At 41.8% G+C, this 19,569-nt stretch overlaps 1 protein-coding gene across 3 annotated transcripts in view; it reads right to left on the bottom strand.

The window, feature by feature from the left end:
- The window catches only part of PTPRG (protein tyrosine phosphatase receptor type G), a 407,805-nt gene that overhangs the window by 63,830 nt on the left and 324,406 nt on the right, over positions 1 to 19,569 (bottom strand). For all 3 annotated transcript variants that reach the window (XM_065687094.1, XM_065687095.1, XM_065687096.1), the window contains 5 exons: positions 17,287 to 17,471; positions 15,178 to 15,286; positions 13,372 to 13,421; positions 10,198 to 10,993; positions 2,469 to 2,601 (listed from right to left, as the gene is read on the bottom strand). In XM_065687094.1, coding sequence (XP_065543166.1) covers positions 2,469 to 2,601; positions 10,198 to 10,993; positions 13,372 to 13,421; positions 15,178 to 15,286; positions 17,287 to 17,471 — 1,273 coding nt within the window. The remainder of the gene's footprint in view (positions 1 to 2,468; positions 2,602 to 10,197; positions 10,994 to 13,371; positions 13,422 to 15,177; positions 15,287 to 17,286; positions 17,472 to 19,569) is intronic.

Here is a 19,569-nt window from a genome sequence, read left to right as displayed (position 1 = left end):
CTGTGCAAGAAAAGACCCCTTGGTCCAGCACGCCTGTCCTCTGGAGGGTTATCCTTTCAGAACAAGTGTTTCTCTGCTGTGCATTTCACTACCATGTTTCCCTTATTGAAATATCAGTCTCAAACTCGTTTTCATGCCATTTGCTTTGATAGTGTTATTTAGCAAATTATTCCATATGTTGCCCATTACATTTTAAGCTAAATATTTCTTCCTGAAAATCCCAATCACTGTTCCTTTGAAACTTCCAAATTAGACGGCAGTGTTTGAGGATCTATTTTTCTTTAGTTTAAAACACTCACGGAGAGAAACATTTTTTTCTCCTAAGGTAACCACACTGGAAAGGGCACACAAAATGCTGTGTTGCTACTTCAGTGACATGGTCTGCACAACATGAAATGTTACTGTGGGCGATTCGTGTTGTAATTGCTTGTTGATTTATCCTAACACACACCTTCACTTTTTCCTATGCTCTCTGAATTGGTTAAAAAACTCCCTCGGATCTATGAAGGCAGACACAGGAGATGATTTTGAAGCTAGGACCCATGCACTTTCAAGTTTGTTCTATTGTTCCTCAATCTGCCGCTTTATATTTATCAAAAAATTTGGACTTCTGCATCACATACTTTCCATGTCTATATTAACTTCTAATCTCCACCTTTTTTTTAGTCTCAATTTTACACACACACACAAAAAAACCCCACTGCTGTCAAGGGTATTAATGACAATGCTTGTAGTTTTACCAAAGCCACTGATGAATGTTAACTATTCATGCATATTACAGAGAGCAGATACGAAACAATTACTGTCAATATGCAAAATAACAAACATTACCGGAAAAGTGATTCAGTTGTAGTTGAAGTCTTTGCTCATGTAACTTCATTAATTTATGTGTGTGTTTGCTATTATGAAGAAAATAAAGATTTTATAAGGTGGATGGTTAGGAATTTTGAAGATAAAAAGTATTTAACTTCAATTAACATAACTTAATTCTAGACTCGGGTAATATTATGATCTATAGTAGAAGCCAGTATTTATAAAAGATGAGTCTCTAACAATTGGTCACTAAGCCAGTGCTTTCCAACTTTAATATCTCCTTGAAGATGGTATTGTTACTCTTTGAGTGAATCAAACACCAATTTTGCAATTATTTCTCACAATCCATTAGTGTCATTGCAGGGAATGGAAACATCTTCCAAACAATGAGAGGCATCAACATTCTTCTTGATAATAGCATTTAGCATTTTATTGCAAAGCCTTTCCTCCTCAGAAGAGCATTTTGTACCAACACAAGATAAATATTGCTAACCCTACATTACAGTGCTTTTGTATATACCATATCCTTCAAGGGCTTGTGACTAAGTTTAGTCCTTCAAATGAAGAAAACACATATTGGAGGACAAGATGTTACAATGGGATCTTCTGAACCTTTCCAATTTCAGCTTTTGTGCACTCATCACTGCAGTTTTATTCATTGTCTTACTGCAGTGATATTACTTGCAAATGTTAATAGAAATGATTTTTACATGACTATTGTCACCTATTTATTAATAGTCTTTCAAATGTCCCCAGCCTCAACAATTTGCCAGTTAACTGCCAGCAAAATGGGTGTACTGAAAACCAGCTTGGTAGGGTTTTTTAATTGATTCTGCAGATATTATGATCAATGGACTGTTATTTCTCATCACAGGCACTTTTCTGTGTCCCATCTATTCAGATTTTGAAGTAATTCCTAAATAAAGGAGGCTAATTCCTGGTTTATCCTCACTACCAGACAAATGAGGTGTCTTTGGGTTATGGTTCTGGCACAAGAAGGTGCTGCAGGTTTTGATTTACTCTAAATCAAATGCAGATGGATTTGTTGATGCTAATCCTAGTCGCCACAACTGAACCAATGCCCACTGGTACAAAAAACAGTATTTCTCATTAAGAGCCAATCTTTACATTATAAGACCTTGCAAGCTGCACTTCGGAACAGTTCACCTACGCTAAAAACTCCTACTTGGAACATTTCTATGTAACGTGAAACAAGCTCATCCTCCTTTCCTGAAGTACAGTTAAAGGAAGAAAAGAACTGCTTAAGATCACAGAGGAGGTCTGTCGCAAAGCCACCCATGGAAGCAAGGCCAGTCTCACTGGGCTTTTCTCCCACGACCACCTTTCTTGAACCCAAGAGAAAGATACTTTTATATTACCTATATATAGAGACTAATCGTGAAAATATCTGTTGGCATTACAGCTGGCTGTACCACTGCTACAGCTCTACCAAGCTCATATTCCTGACACAAACCCCCATATTTAAGACAGCTGAATAGTTAACCAACAGAGCTGTTTTAGCATCCAAAAAGTTATCTAATGCATCTATCCCCGTAACATCTAATACTATAAAAACCACAGGACCACATTAAAAAGCACCACCTGAAATGTGTCTTAAACGTAATCAGTTTCCAGTCAAAAGGGAATAGGCTCACCTCCAGTAGACAAGCACAGCAATGAGAAGAATGAGGCACACAAAGGTCAGTGCTGAGACCACAATAAGCGGGATAATCCATTCCATTTTACCAGGAGAAGGTCTTGTGGCCATGCTGGAGCTGTTCTTGTCAGCTGTGTGTTAAAAACATAACAAAACCAATCAGTAAACGGAAAGCAAATTATTGTAGGGAAAAATGTGTAAGCAAAACAAGTAGTTTGTCCATTTTACATGATATGAGTAAACAGAGCAAAGATCTTCTAACTGCAGGGTGGGACTCCATTTGTCTTTAGTCTGAGACATGAGAGTACAAAAGTATGGTGTTTATTGCCACATATGGCTTGGATTTTACTACTGCCTGTAATTACAATCTCACAGACAATTTCAGGATTCTATCGTGCAAGTACCTATTATCAGATGTGGAGAACTCCACTGAGTCATTTCACCCCAGTAACAAAGTAAACGCTTTGCTCCGTCATCAGTGTTTGCAGATAAATGCACTCGGTTTCTCAACACTACCGGCCAGCCCTGATTGCAGAGCTCAGTGTAATACTTTGCTTCAGAAACGAATTCCTTGGTAACATCTTAAAATAAAAAAAAAATCCTCAACATGTTGGGTGTCATGCCACATCATTTGCAGAATTGTCACAATCTGGTGAGTTACTGCATACGAAAGCGCTTGTCAGCATATGGATTGTCAAGATGGATGGATGAATGAGTGGATAGGATGTGTTGTAACTGACAGAAGACATCATTATGCCACAGCTTTTGAACAAAATTAAAAGTTGGTCAATAGCCTGAGATCTGGCCGAGTAACTCCACTTTACTTTTCACATGGCACCTCATTAAAATTACCCTATCATATATGAGTATCTAGAGGTTCTGCAAGCACTGGAGCCAATGAGCATAGACACTATACCAACGTATTTCTGAAGGCATCTAAGTTGTGCGAATTCATGTAGACTTAATGAATAAATTGTTTAAGACAGAATAATAAAGGAAAGATACAGAAGCAGATTCTGTAGCTTATTCATGTTTCCTAACAAACAGGCGGTAGTTGATCAATACCTGTCAACAGGATGTAATGGGAAAGGATTACTGCGAACAGCTTCAGATTCCAATGAGGACTGAAACGCACACACTTGACTTCCACTTTTTAGCCTATGTGAGTCTTTCCTTACCAATGTGCTTCCTTGCCCTCATTCAGTACTGTATTATCATATCTTCTGAAACTGCTGCAAATCGTGCCAGAAGAACATAATTGCCTTTTCACCATAGGCAGGCAAAACACAGATAATTGGAAGTCACCAGATGTCACATAATATGAAGTCATACTCTATTTTAATAGCATTTAGATTATACTCCTCCATAGGCAGGAGTAAAATTCAACTAACATGGAAGTAAAGGTTAATTGTAAATGCTTTTGCCTGACTGCTGAAAACAGAGCAAGGCTGCAGGCTGCTGCAAGCCCAGCAAGAAATCTTTCTAGTTTTAAGAACTAGGCTGATGGAGGTAATGCCCTTTAGCAAGCAGCCTAAATGTGGTGCTAATCAGAGGGATGTTTGGGGGAAGTGAATGTACACTTTGATTGAATGTCTTTGATTTCCTTGACTAGCAAAGAATGAGAAGAACAAGCCCAAAATTACAGCAAAGGCTTATTCTCTATATTTGCCAAACTTGCAAAAATCATGAGCCCTGCGGCATCAGGGTTTTATTAGTGCGTTTCAAATCATTTAACAGCATGAAAAAATTAAGCCTGTGAGGTAAGTGTTACTAATCAGAATCGTAAAAGGGACAAAGCAAAAAAACACGCAATGTAATAAAACTTTGTAGGAGGGTTAAATAGTCCCACCACCTTACATCCATTAGGGCGTTGCTTCATTCTTCTCCCAGGACAGTATTCTGTTTAGTTTCACTGCCACATATTTCAACACAAAACCATATGTTTCTGTTTGCATGGGAAGAAAATTAAATTCCATTGTAAGCACAGGATGGGCTGGAATCCCAGCGCACAAATTCTGCAGTGCTCGTGATGCTCCTCTTACCCAGTCTACTGCGGAGAACACACTTACCTGACCCTGCCAACTCCCTATACCACAAATGCGAGGACAAGAAAGTGTTCAGGAAGCTGAGTGCCGAGAATAGCAAATGCCATTCCTGGATGCTGATGGCCGGCCCTGAAATTCCAGTTGGGAATGCCCAAGCAGTGATGTGCTTCAATAAAAAAAGAGACTGATCCTGTGCTGGCTTAGGTGTTTTCCACGGCTTAAGTGTTGAGAGAACTTAAAGAAACCAATGCCAATAAAAATTGTCCTAGAATGACAGCTGAGGTCAGGAGAACAGCAGTGCAGCTGGAGTGCTGGCACCTGTTTGTGGAGTGTCATGGCAGAAGAGCCTAAGGAAAGGCAGCACACTGGATAACTTGGAAAAAGACTTGAAGAAAATACACACAGAAACCAAACAGATCTACGCCTTCATGGTTTCCTGTTCTCCTACATTACAAAATATTATAAAATATAAAATAGTCATCATTTCACTCTTTTCCAAAGCAAGAATGTTGAGCCTTGGTAGAGTCAACAGCATATCCTTGTAACGGTGCCCACCATACGCTGTACTTGGGAGGGAAGAAAGCTTAAAAAACGGACCAGGAAACTCCATTTTTGCTAAGAAATGTAAACAGTTTCCAGTGGCATATGCCTTCGTTGAATTAATTCAGTTTGCCTTTTACTGGCTTGGAACCCATCCCAGTAGGAAGGAATAAAAATTATTACAGCATATCTGTTTCAGGAGGTCCCACACGATACAAGCCCTGGCACTGCTAAATCCAATCCTGTGTCTGGAAAAAACCCTAACTCTTGTGAACCACCCATTCAGCAGTTCCACCCAGGCCCTGGATGGATGAAGCACCAGCACAGATATCATTAGAGGGCATTACGCAGCAAGAGAGGCTTTGGCAGTGCAGCTCTTGCACAAAGGTCAAGGCAAGAAAGGGGCATTCTACACTTTGTGAAATGTACTGATTTTCCACGTATTCTTGGTAATTGGTTCCTGAGAATAGAAATGTGTTTATTTCCCTTAAGTAACACTGCTTGCTATAATAAGCAACCATAGCTGTAATATATAACCTATCTACCTGTAATCATCCCTTGCCATTGCACAAATAACCAGGACAAAGTCCTGTTTGTTGTACCGTTGCAGATACCATTAACCTGGACAATACGTGTGTTCTGCAAGCCAAAAGAAACCCCTTACTGCCAAACTGCCTCTGACCATCCAGTCTCTTAGAAGAAATTCACCTGCTCATCTTTCCTTTAAGTAAATGAAGTTATGGACTTATACAAAGGTATCAATTCATTCTGGAAAATAGCATGGGCCATATCCTTAAATGATGAAAAGGCAAACCAGCGCTTTAAAAGAAAGTATTACTTTTGATACAGCCTTGTGCCATTGTGCAGCAATATTCTTCTTGTTTCTTTAAACGCAATCATTCAGTAGTCATACTTACAGGCTTTGCGCAACTAAGGATGGCTTTTCACTGTTTTGTAAACTGATGCCAATCATATTTAATCCTGATGTCAGATATTCAAAATTCATACTGCTTGCAAACATTGAGTAATTCAATGCTTTTACTTTCAAGCCAATCTGCTGTTTGCTCCTGTAAGTTGCCATGCAAAGTGTCTCATGTGCCACACAAAAATACAGTTTAATAATCCTTGCCACGTGTGGAGAATTACACAGATATTTCATTATCTTAATGAGGTTATAACCAAAAGGCTTTTGTAACCTCAGACCTGGCAAAGACTGTTCTAAACCGCTAAATTCAGGCTCTGCTTAAAGCATACACCAGGTCTGAAATCTAACTCCGCACATCATGATCTCCCTACAAAGCCCTCTCGTGGGAGGAACTCGGCAGAGGCGGGTGAGCACTGAAGGATGGGAGGACCTGGCTGAAGTTTGGATCAACGGCCAAACCCACAATCTCTGTTCTCAGTCCTAGCTCATGACACAGACAAAAGCCCCATCTGGATGCTTATTCCTTTGCTCATAACAGACTATTTGCCATCTCCCGTCAAATAACAAAGGCTGTGTTTAACTGTCTGCACAACAAACCAAAAGCCTGTGGTTTGGTATCTGCTCTAGCCTGAACTGAATCGTGCTGGTTCTCTTTCTTTTCTGTTTTGTTTTTGGTAAAGCATCATTCTAACTGCTGTATTTCTCATGTTCAGGTTTGAGAGTTGTGGACAACGCTAAGCAGCTGCATGTGTAATAGTTGCAGATCAAAGGTACAATTAGGATAATGTGGGCATCAAATCCAAGAAAAGGATGAGCAGAAAAATGAAAGAGAACGCAAGCAAGCATTCAGTGACAGAAGAAAATCATCAGTATTGGCTGATGCCACCAGACAAGAAGAGGCCAATGCCACTTGGAATATAATAATGACACGGCCTCAGGAGAGGTGTGTGTGTATGTGCCTGTGAAATAAGCACTAAAAGAAAATGAGCCTTGCTGTACTAATTGGCCTCGCACTTTCCCTGTAATTTCTCACGTGTTCCCTCTTCTCCTCTAATCATCCACACTCATGAGTACTTCCCCATTCAGTTATCTGCTTACAACTGCTAATTTGATTCTATGTAATTAATTTTACAAGTGTATATTGTTATGAAACAATTTTCTGCTCTTTAAAATGATTAAACTTTCTGCTCATGGAAACATTTCTGAAACCCTGACAGCTTTTTAAAAGCTGCTTTCCTGCAGAAAAGATGCATCCAAAAAAGTTCCTGCCTTCTATGGGAGACAATAAGCTGCAGAAGTTCTTTCTCCTCACTTTGGAAGTGGCCTTCACCCTCCTTTAACTGTCTTCATGCTCAAGACTGCTTTCAGACACTTCTGTCAATGTCTTCTTGGCTTTGCTGGTCATTGTCTTGATAAAAAGTTTACCTTGTTATGGAAAACCTTTAAGGCTCTTTCTCATAGGAAGAGGTCCTGCTTATGTCTGGAGTTCCACTGAACTCCACTCCTTGTTGACTTAGGTCGGTCTGTATGAATTGCCAATTCCCATATTACTGTGGGAAACAGTTTAGCTGAAGCAACTAGTCTTAGGCTTCATGCTAGTGCGTGACTGATGAGCCAATTCACCCGCTGTGGGTTTTGCTGGCATGTGTCTTTGGTAACCCAGAACCAGGCTGGAGGAAAGCTCTGCATTCCCAAGAGTCATCTTGCAGGGGTAGCACTCCCAACAGGCCAGCCAGGCCTTACTCAGACACATCTAGTAAAGCATTTGGTCAAATTCCAGGTTAGGCAGACTTTAGCTAGGCACTGCAGGTATCTGGTGAGACAAGATGCAAACAAAAGAAGGACTTGCCTGAAGAAACTTCGAAGGACAGAGTCCTCACACCTGGTACAAAGAGGCTTAAAGCCTCTGTCCCACAGCCACTAAGACACATCTCAAAATGATCTCTTTCACTTATCTTTTCCTCCAGCTAACAAGTGCTGGTTATTTCAGATTTCATTTCCTACACATGGAAGTCATTTTATAAAGACACAGTGATCTTACTAAGTTATCATCCCTCCACATATAAGCATAGAAAACCTAATGTGCAGAGTCCTTTCAAGACTGATCGTCTTTACGTGCAGTCTTCAGGCAGGGTCACTTCAACCTCCAATCCTGCAAGTGAGCAGAGCTCTTAAAAGAGCCTGTCTAGTAGGAGGCAAAGCTGTGCTGAACTTCTTTCAGTGATAGTTCTCTATGTGCTAAAAAGAGACAGAAATCACTACAGACTAAAGCGGTACGATTCACAATAACCGGTAAGTACTTTGTAGGAATATTAACAATATTTCCTCATCTCATTGATTTTAATCTTTTATCTTAACTTCACCACAGAATAAAAACCAATCTAATAAACAATCCCTTTGTCATGAGCTAATAAAGAAGGCCAACTACCCAATTCCTCCAATTTATTAGGCTGAAAAAAGGCCATGAGGCTCTTTCCAGGTCTTATATAATGGACACTGTACTTGGACCATCCATGAAACTGGCACATGAAAAACAGAGAAGCATAAGGCAGGAAGAACTGAAGACAGCTATTTCAGAGGTAGGTTTACCCAGGCAGATTTAATCCTTGGGGTTTGAACCTAAATGGTGCTGAATGCTTACTCCCAACATTGCAAAGCATGGCTAGGACAAGATCCCTCCTCCCTGTTAAAAAGGTGATTAGGGCAGGTGGCATGCTGAAAGCTGCCTGACAGTCATCTCAAACCATATTCAGTGGGAGCACTGGACTCTGAAGAAGATTTCCAGTTGAGGAGTACGAAAAACAGCAGCGTATCGTAAAAAAATCAGCACCACCTGGTGCAGGTTTCTTGGTCTCTGCATTGTTAATCTGATCTCTTACAGAACAGTAATGATTCACGGCATTAGAGTCATGTCAGGATTTCTGTAACAAATGTTATTAAAGATTGGATTGAGCTTTGTTCTTGAAACTGGTTCTGAGCTATAACCGAGTGCACAATGTCTGCAGTTTTGTGTTTATAGATGTAGGGAAAAATAAGTATGTGAGGTTTTTTCACAGTACTCTGACTCTAGAACAGCTTTGATGGAAAAACAAAAATACAGAACAGTCTACAGATTAGCAAAATAAACAGCAACAGTAAAAAACTATCCAAACAAAAAGATGTGCACTATCTTATAAATGCTGTGCTAATACACATAATCGCTCAGATAAACTCATCACTGTACCTAAATCTCAGTCCTTACTCTGCAAATAAATCCATAGGCCTGCACTCCACTTGCTTATTGCAGTTATAAGATCTGAGCCTGGAGCTCCCCAAGCAGAAACATGTGCCTATGCACTGGACTTTCTGCAAACACTGTGTTTGCATAAGCCTGTGCAGCAAATCCTGACCACGCAGGGCTTGGTGAACATGCAGATCACCTGGGCATGCCTCCAAAAGGTCATATTTGCTGTGTACATACTGTGGAGTTGGGACATACATCCAGAGCTGGTGTGTACAGGAGCTCTGGCAATTCTCATCAGGACAAACATAGAAAATACCAGACTCTGCCTGGCTAAGCTTTTATTTCCTCTTTTTAATAGCTAAAAACAAGCCCTAGTGCCAGAGGTGCCTTATCTTGGAAGATCAGAGTATATAGGTTTTATGGTGCGAAATAAACCAGCAATAATACTGTATTTGGGAGAATATCTCAAAGCCCCATCAAGGAGAATTCTGCAGATAAACTAAATTTGCTTATAGCATATATAGCAACTTCCCATGAAACACCAACTCAGCACAGCACCCACTCTTGCAAATTAATTTCACAGCTATAGTTCACTGCATTCCCCTATATTTTTAAACAAAATTCTTAATGCAGCATGTTGGGGGTTAACATTTTTCCAGGTTTTTCTTTCTAATAAGCTACAAGGACCGTGAATGTGTCCCAAGAATACAAAAGGATGATTCTTCCCCCTCTGCTCTCACCAATACCAATTTGTGGGTTGGGTCCTGCCCATGGGATGAAGCCAGGCACCACAAAAATTCATATATTGGAAATTAGTAGGGAATGTGAATTGTGTAATTATCCCCAAAATTCCCCTTTGACAGGTTGGCTGAGGCTTGGAGCAACCTGGTCTGGTGGAAGGTGTCTCTCCCCATGGCATAGGGGTTGGAACTAGATCATCTTTAACTCCAATAGTCTTATGCCGGTAAAACCAGTTTTCCTGGAGGTCACTCACCTGGGTTAATGGTGATGAATTTGTTATCTGAGGGGTATTCCTCTGGAAAACTGTCCTCCTTCAGAAAAGGTCTTCTTGTTGTCTCTGGTCTCCTTGGGATCTTCCCCAGGTACAGTTCGTCAGTAAACGCTGGCGGCACTTGGGTGGATGGGAGCTGCTGGGGCTGAGTGTCTGCTTCGGCAAAGCTCTCCTCCTCGGCATCTCCAGCCGTGGGGATGTTTTGGCTCGGTTCTTCCCCCGATATGGTTTTATTTCCTTCCTCCTCAGTAGTCCAGTTGGGGGAAGCCACGGCCACGCTGGGCTCCGTGCTATTGTGCGCCTCCGCAGCCGCCGTCACCCTGCTTTTCTCCTTCTTCTCAGCATCCTTTTCTTCCTCTTCCTCGTGCTCCCGCTCCCCATCCTCGCTTTCACTCTTTTCATCTTTCTCCCCCTCCTCGGCTCCTTCGCTGTCCTTTGTCAGTGCCGAGTCCCGCTCTGGCCCAGGGGAGGCGGCAGCAGAAGCCTCGGTAACAGCCACCACAGCCCGTCCTGCCTGTTTGCTGGGGGCAGCCGCCGCGGGGAGCCGGGTTGGCCATACACTGCTAGGGAAGGAGGAGATGCCACTGCCGCTAAAGCCCAGCCCTGCCAGCAAGGTGCTGGTCACCACTGAGGCCACAGTGGCCTGGCTGCCACTGGAGGAAGGCCCCATCCCCGTGGCCATGGACACGAAGGAGAAGGGGAGCCCCGAGGAAGTCCATGTGGAGGAGCCAGAGCTGATGGGAGCCATGTCAGCTGAGGAAGCAGGAGATGCTGTGGGCTTGAGGAGGTCAGCAGCATCAGCAAAGGGGAAGAAAACACAGCAGAGAGCATCAGCAGGGGTCCCAGTGTGCTACCTGGGGTGATTTTTCTTTTGCTTTTCCCTCCCTTTCCACACACACCCCATTCTGGTTGCTATTCTCTTAAAATGAATGACTTAGCTACAGCTGGGTGCAGGACCAAGTCAGGAACGGGACATGCTACAGAGCTACACAGCAAACCACAAAGGGAGAAAACATCCCCACATTCATCACTTCCAAACAATCATCATCATAAAAAAACCCTCTTTATCCTTATCTTTATTTTACAGTGGGACCTTCTCAACCCACGTCACCAGTGACTTGTGAATAATGTTTCCTCTCAGGGGTGAGGAGGATGTAAAGGAGTTTAATGAGTTTAGCTGCATTACTCACAGCACTTTAATCCTTAGAACACAGAAGCTTAAAAATACAGCGTTACATAAGGGCTGTCCCAAAATAAGGGCTGTGCTGCCAACGTGAGCATCCGTGGCTGGTGGGTCTGCTCTGACAGGGAACTCTGGATCTTCCCACACACATTGGGAGGGCCTCGAATGGTACTATTTTTATTCCCTTCATTTACCCATTAGCATTATTCTGATGCTGCTGTAAGGCTTTGCTCTTGATAGAAAAGACCTGCAACACGGCTGGCTGGGCACCTGTGAAGGACCTGGAGAGCATCAGGAGCCCCTCAGCAAGTCACTGCCTTCTCTATCTGGACCACCAGGCTGTGACACCCATGTATATACTCAGTCTTCCCCATATACAGGGCTCTCCCTGGCCACTACCAGTGACCCATAGCCAGGGCTGGCATTGCCTACGTCCCTCAGGGAGCTGAGAGGAAACAGTGGATGAACCATGGACTTGGCATCCTCTGCACCCTGACACTGTTATTCTGTGTCAGTCCAGTACAGGCATGCTTGCACATGAGTCTCTGCACACATGTGCATCCTCTACTGGAAATAAAAGATCTTGGTATATACTACGCAATTCCCCTTCCTGAATTACATGTGAAAATGACACTGAAGTGAATTGACCAAGGAGAAGGAGTAATTCTGTGGAAAAGCTGAGATCAGCCCAGACAACATGACCACATTCTGACATACTGAAAAATGTCTCACATTACTGAATTCATCAGCAGGAGAAGCATTAGCTGGAAAGGTATATGCATCAGAGGACAAACAAGGGTTAAATAGGCACTAATGAAGGTTGAACTAAACTGTAAAATGTTTATTTTTGGAACTGAAATTTATAGGCTAAGTGTATTTCTACATCTCAGCAATTCCCAGTTTCAGGCAGGCTGTGTAGTCGAAATGCTGCAGCAAACCAAGAAAGGCAGCTTTCTCACATTATTTTTGACCAGCTGCAATCACAGAGAACCTGAGATCTCAGAAGAAAACGTGTGCTTTAGAGATTCCAAGCCAAAACTTTAAATAAGCATCTAAACTTTTGGGTACTTATCAGTGCGAATCCCTAAGGCACTGTGAGATTTGCTTTTCGCTGGCATGTACAGTCTCCAAGCTGGACTAAGTATTAAAATTTGACAGCAGATTTTATATGTCTATAATACTTCTATGCATCATTAGTCAAACATTAATCATTCAAATTCAAGCTTTGTATGTGTTATTTGCTTACTAGGGAGTATATCAGACTGGAACAGAATAAGACCAGAAGTAATGTACTTAGACTAAATTCAATATATGAATTCAGTCCATAAATTTTACTGAACATTTCAGTATACAGAATGCCAAGAAATGTAGCTTATGGATAGTTTATATTAAATAGCCTAATAAGATGCTTTCAAATCTGAAACTGTGTTCCAGTTTTACTGTAAATCTATCAACGTTTCTGATTCTGGAATACAAAAGCTTCAGTGACTTGTTACGGTCTCATCTGAATTAGAATTATAACAAAGAGCCCTTTATGGCTTTATTCATGTAATAGCAGGTATCTTTAAAGCACTGGAACAGCTAAGATGCTGTGCGTGAAGCCCTATTCGTGTTGCATGTAATTCTGATCATACAGTTAATAAAGAAATTAAATTTAATTCCACAGGTCATCATTAAGGTTATAAATCCTCCCTAAATGTGTTGAATACATCTTTGGGAAGACTTCTTTACACTTAGTTCTCCATTGGTCAAAGCCTTTCGGGGCATGAAGCTAGAAAACCAAACCCCTTCCAGTAACTGAGGTTTCTTTATAAAACCTTTTGTGGCAGGTCTGAACCACCTCCCCAGGAAAGCTGGGTCCAGGCACAGATTTACAACATCGTGCTGCCACCTGGTGGGAATGCCACCCCAAAATCACTGCTGCCCATTCATGCTCCGCACTGATTTATGGCCCACCATAAATATGGACTTACCACTCCTGTTTTCACAATTCTGGTCCCCTCGAAAATTCGAGTAGTGTTAGCTGAGAAACAAAGAACAACAGCGTGTCAGCGGACCGGGAAGGGAGGCATTGGTAAAATTGCTTAATCAGTTAGTGAATATTGCTACCACAAAACGGGTATGTGGGTCTCTGTAGTAAAAGTAACTCAAGCTTGTTTGGTGTTACTCACCTTAATTTGTACTTGTGTCTAAAGACAGATACGTTTGTCTTTAATTACTCAGGCCTGGCAATGCTGGTTTAAGTGCACTGTCAGAAAACACATGCTCTCCTTCAAACTCAAGCTAGATAAAATGTCCTGACTTGCACAGGAAGCAAGAGCAGCTGATGATACTACTTTTTTCTGCCCTTATGATAATATTATAATTTTTTATTGCAATTTATCTCAACTACAACTATAAGCTTCTGAAGAATGTTTTGAAAGCTCAAGTGGATTATTTTTCTAGGTTAAATCTTGGGTACAGCCAAAGATTTAAAGAAGAGCTCCTTTTCGGGGAGACATGGAAGGAAACACGTTTACTCCCACTGATATGCGTCTTCCACTGCTCCGAACACTGGCTAGAGTACCCAAAGAGTACAATAAATTAGTAACAGCAAAACTGTTACTAATGATTTACTTGTAACTGTAATTAAACAGGTATTGTGGTCAAATTTCAAATATTTTTTCCATTCTATTATCTGCCAAGAGAGGCTACAATCAGTAATACCCAAGTTTCTAACTTCTGCCTGGCACTTAGCATGAAGTCCAAAACACTGTGCTGAGATACTAAGAAGCTGAGAGCTACACAGATGCTGCTTGGATAAGTCATTTCATGTCCAATCCCTGTTCTCTCTGCAATGCTGCTAACACTGTGGCCTGACACCGGAACACAACTAAATTGTGTCCACAGCTTGATGTCCTGCAGATGCTAAGTGCTAACAGAGCAGGATTAAAACCTCTACATTTTCAAAAAATCACACTGAAAAATGCCTCTCTTATTTTGGTCCATATACAGCCTCTAACCCAAGTGACTCAACACTGCTTCATCTTAAGGATTTCAATTTTTAACTCTCTGCTTGTTTTGTTCTTCCACTACCCATTCCAAGGTTGTATCTATAAATCGGAGTGGGAGGGAATGCTCTCAGCAGAGGTGAATTTTGACCACCTTAATAAAGAAGTAGTAATAAATTCCCAGGAGGCAGCAAAACTTTGGCACTTAAAAAACTAGAAAACATCAAGTTCTTCTACCAAATCTCAGCTTTACCAGACTTCTCCAATAAACTTAAAAGGAAATCCATGACAAAGGACAGCTTAGCCTCCAGTTATTTTGCTTTCATTTAAATAGGGATGTTTTGGAAATCACTGAGCTTGTGTGCATGGCAAAACCTGAACGTCTCTGCATGTGGTTGTCAAGGTAGGACTGATCTCCTTTCCTCTTTACATAAAACAGACACCGATCAGACTCACATTCTCCTATAGCTGTGCCTCTGATGCATAAGCAGTCTTTGATGAATTAACTTTAGAACACTATACCAACAAAAGCTCTGAATTCTCCTAAAATCTGACAAACTCTGTCAGCAGAGAGGCAGAATAGGCTTCCCTGTAGGCAAATGCAGGCAAACCCCCATCATTTCAAACAGGACTCTGATAAAGTCAACGTCCAGAATCCAAAATCAGCATTGTCTACATGCATTCAAACATCTTTTGAAACCATTCCACATCATATTTTGCACTCTGCAGAGAAAATGTTAAACAAACAAAGAGTCACTTAATGTAAAAACATGTATGTGGTTTTTTTACCTTGAAAGAGCATAGTCTGGCTAAAGTCACTACGCATTTCATTTCGGCAAACTGCTTGAACTCTGAACAGATAAAGGATGTCAGGTGAGACATGGCTAATGATGGCCTTCTGTTTAAAAAAAATAGATATTATTCAGTTTTTTACCCCCACAGAACTGTCCACGATCAGTTTGAAATATATAAAGCATTGTGCTAACACAGGACATTTATGCCATGTAAGACAAACTTATTTCTAAACAGGAATATTCACTGGTCCTCTGGAAGAAGGCAAGGCCAGAGTGATGCACCCAACCTCTGCTTACTCTGCCCATGAGAAAGAACTGAGTATGTCCTACATCTCCTCTCGTGACAGTCTTCATGCATGGAAGTCTGCTTTCCTCAGAAAAGAATAAATCTTTAATCATTTGACCTCACAGGAATTAAAATGAGATTTTTATAGGTGGAGATCCAAGACCCAGACATGGGATAAACCCAGATACGTCACTGCATGTTCAAACTGTTTATTTTGCACAAACTGGCTATGGCAATTTGGTGTCAGTGGCCTGGTACAACATGATGGCTCAGCACACTGGGCTGGGATGTCCCCGCTTTTACTCTCAGACCTGAGACACTGCCCTGCTGCCTTCCACATAGTCTTTTGTGTTGCTTTAGTCCTAAAACACATCAAGATCATTTCTTGCAGCAGACAGCAGCAGTGGCTGTGTTGGTCACTTGAAATACCAGTGATCTCTTTAGCAAAACACTGTCTAGCTTGGTTTCAAGACAGGACAGCCCAACTGTCTCTGCCAGAGCATTGAAAGCAAATTGCACTTTCCTCTGAGAAAGAGTTTCCTTCTCTTGCCCCTAAAATAGACTAAGCTGTCATTGCTTCCTTAACCTCCAAGCTCTGATGCACAGCACAGGGTCTCACTGCAATTTATTTCCAAGCTATCACTCCATCACACCCCCTTCACTTCTAATTATTTCTTTTACATAAAACAGGACAATTTCACTGTGCCCACCTCATTTTTGCTGATTAAGGCTCTCCTCCTTATACCTGATTAATAAAAATCTCCCCTAAGAGCGTGAAGTTATGACAAGAGAGAGGTTACAATACATCATAACCTTGGGTGCCTTTCAATAGATTCCTTTCTGATTTTGTGAGGCAGATCGTTCCCTAATGTGACCCAGATAACAATGTCTAGTGGGGAAATTGAAAATATAAATGGAAATGAAGTAAAAGAGTCTTGATCTAAGGGAATAAGAGAAGTATTATTGTATAACTGATTGAATGGGCCTAGAGGACCGTGTATTTGAAAAAAAAAAACCCAAACTATAACAGTCATTAGGAATAACACTCTGTGCTGCTGCATTTTTCATGTGCATATACAATTACTGATTTCATTATTCTAGAGGCTTTCTTTGATTAACAATAAACGGAGCCCTTTCAAATCCGAATGTGTCACTTTGATTTTATATGCAGAGAATGCTAAAGACCGGTACAATACTTGCTTCCACTTAGACAAGAATGACAAGCAGATCAAATCCTAAATGGAGAAGACAGATTGGTGTTTCCATCTGTTCTGGAACTGTCTCACTCTTCCCTCTTTTTCTCTTGCTGCCAGACATAGGCAGGGCTTGTACAGGGCTACTCTGCAATGATCTTATAGCCCTGACCATGCACGTTGTATTGCTGGCAGCACTTGCTGCCAGAAACTGCTCCAAAGACTGCAAGGGGCTAGGCACAGTGAAAGCCTGAGCCCAGGAACAGATCTGGGGGTATCAGACTTTCAGTGTGAAAATCTGTGAGCTGAACACAAGCCAAAAGGTATTCAGAGCCCAACCGCTTCCTGAGCCAGCTGCTTCTCAGCAACAGTATATGAAAAAGCGTCTGCAGATTTAGTCCTTTATGCACTCCCATAAACTATAAATTCACACTCCAGTGTTTTGGGTAGTTGTTAGGCAATGTTCAACTAAAGCTGAACGTTTTAATAGCAATTCATTGCGAGCCAAACACTAGCCTGTCTATAACGTAAGAACTGCTTTCCTCCTCTACTTCCTTCTACTGAGAAAAATAACAGTATAAGGGTAGATTGATACATATGTCTGGGGTTGATGCTGTGGTTTTACCAGGTCCTTGTCACTGTCCTTGGTGAAAGTCTTCTCCTTTTCATCTTCGTTTTTAGTCCAGCTATATGAGATCATGTAGTTCATGATCGGAGGGTGGTAGATGATTTCTGGTTGGTTCCAGGTTACAAGTAATGCTGTCCTGTTCACAGGCTGCACTTTCATGTTGACTGGGGGAGTGCTGCAAGCTAAAAAACAGAAGGAAAACACATGAAATCTTCCTAAATATCCAAGAGAAAATAAACAGGAAGAACTGTGCCTCACTCTAAAAGAGCCAAGATTTGCTTTAATGCCCTTACCTACAGTAATAGCTTAGACTGCAATCCACTGAGACCAATGGGATTTAATACCACCTGCAGCTGCTTTCAGCTCTCCAGAGTAAAGGGAGCAATAGAATCCCTTCTCTGCAGGCAGGTTGCTTAGTTCTTGACTTATTTTCAGTCCTGATATTTGCACACACACTTTAACTCAGTCACTTAAGAGCTCGGCAGTGGAACATTAGGAAGTCAAATCACCCTGAGCCCCAGCTTCCCTGACCCACAGTCTCCTGGCTGTACGATGAAGGTAAATACTCCTGTGTGTCTGCACACCCTGGAAATAGCTGGAATCTCACTATATAATAATAGCTTTGAGACCTCACTTGGAGCATTGTGTGCAGTTCTGGTGTCCTCAACATAAAAAGGACATGGAGCTGTTGGAACAAGTCCAGAGGAGGCCACGAGGATGATCAGGGGACTGGAGCACCTCCCGTATGAAGACAGGCTGAGAAAGTTGGGGCTGTTCAGCCTGGAGAAGAGAAGGCTGCGTGGGGACCTCATGGCAGCGTTCCAGTATCTGAAGGGGGCCTATAGGGATGCTGGGGAGGGACTCTTCATCAGGGACTGTAGTGACAGGACAAGGGGTAACGGGTTAAAACTTAAACAGGGGAAGTTTAGATTGGACATAAGGAAGAAATTCTTTAGTGTAAGGGTGGTGAGGCACTGGAACAGGCTGCTCAGAGAAGTGCTAAATGCTCAATCCCTGGCAGTGCTCAAGGCCAGGTTGGACAGAGCCTTGGGTGCCATGGTTTAGTGTGAGGTGTCCCTGCCCATGGCAGGGGGGTTGGAACTGGATGATCTTAAGGTCCTTTCCAACCCAAACCAGGCTGGGATTCTATGAAAATGTGACACTGTTGGATCAGGAAGTATTCTCCTCTTACCCTAGTATGTTTTTGCACATAAGCACATCTTACTTTATTCTCCTCTATTTATTTTCCTTCATAGATTCTCAACTGTTTGACAGTAATATATTGCCAGCACACAGGAGAGTGGCATCTGATGGCCATCTCCTTTTCATAATAGGCAGGAAGACCCTGTAGCCAGCCTTCAAAATCAGCGCCTTCCACAAGCATAAGTTGTTGGGGATGTCAGCATAGGAACAGCATAACCAGCAGGCAAAGACACAGCTTCTGCTTAATGCAGACATCAACCCCCAAACTTCCCCAGTGAAGACCAAGCCCAGGCACAAACCAGTCTTCACTCCAGGAGTAAGATGTGCCCAGCCCACTCCCAGCAGTTGGAAAAAACACTTTTCAAGCCAGAGATGTAAAGGTCAGGGTACTGATGGAGAACACTAGATGGCACTCATAAGCTACCAAAAAAATACACCACGTATAAAGAGTTCAGATTTTCTCCAAGCTTTAAAAATCATGTTTAAAATACACAATTCAGGACAGATTCTCACATTCTCTTTCCCAATATAAACTCTGAACCAGGAAAAATCACTTGCTACTACACCTAAACACCTAAATGTGCTGTAGCAAAGCAACTGGTCTCTTCTGCCAGGGAAAGTCAAAGTGTCACCCAGCCCATCATGCTGACATTGTTTGCAGAATTATTTTTCCCAATAGGACTTTTCTACTTAAAGCCAACACATTCAGCTTATTTGTGCTCTGCAGGTATGTGACTGTGTGTATCTTTGGCCATTATTTCACTTCTGAAGAGTCTTGGCAGCACTGAAGGCGAGAAATGTCTGCTCCGATTGCCTGGACTTTGCAGGTTGGTTGTGTAGCTCTAATGTTACATTACTGAAATAGCTACAGCTCCTAAATAAAAATGACTAAATGCTGTAAACACCAGCATTACTAGTTCAATAGAAAAATACCTGTCAAATGCATTTGTGCAGTTATAACTCACATTTTGTAGCTAGCCTGAACAAGAGAACATCTATTGCAGAAATATGCTTGGGCAGGAAGGATATTTGGTGTTTGCTCCTGCCATGAGTAGTGACAATCTTGGAGTTCTGCAA

The sequence above is a fragment of the Lathamus discolor genome, chromosome 7 (assembly GCF_037157495.1).
Source record: "Lathamus discolor isolate bLatDis1 chromosome 7, bLatDis1.hap1, whole genome shotgun sequence".
In the NCBI taxonomy this organism is placed as follows: Eukaryota; Metazoa; Chordata; class Aves; order Psittaciformes; family Psittacidae; genus Lathamus; species Lathamus discolor.
This window is presented reverse-complemented; position numbering and strand designations above follow the sequence as displayed.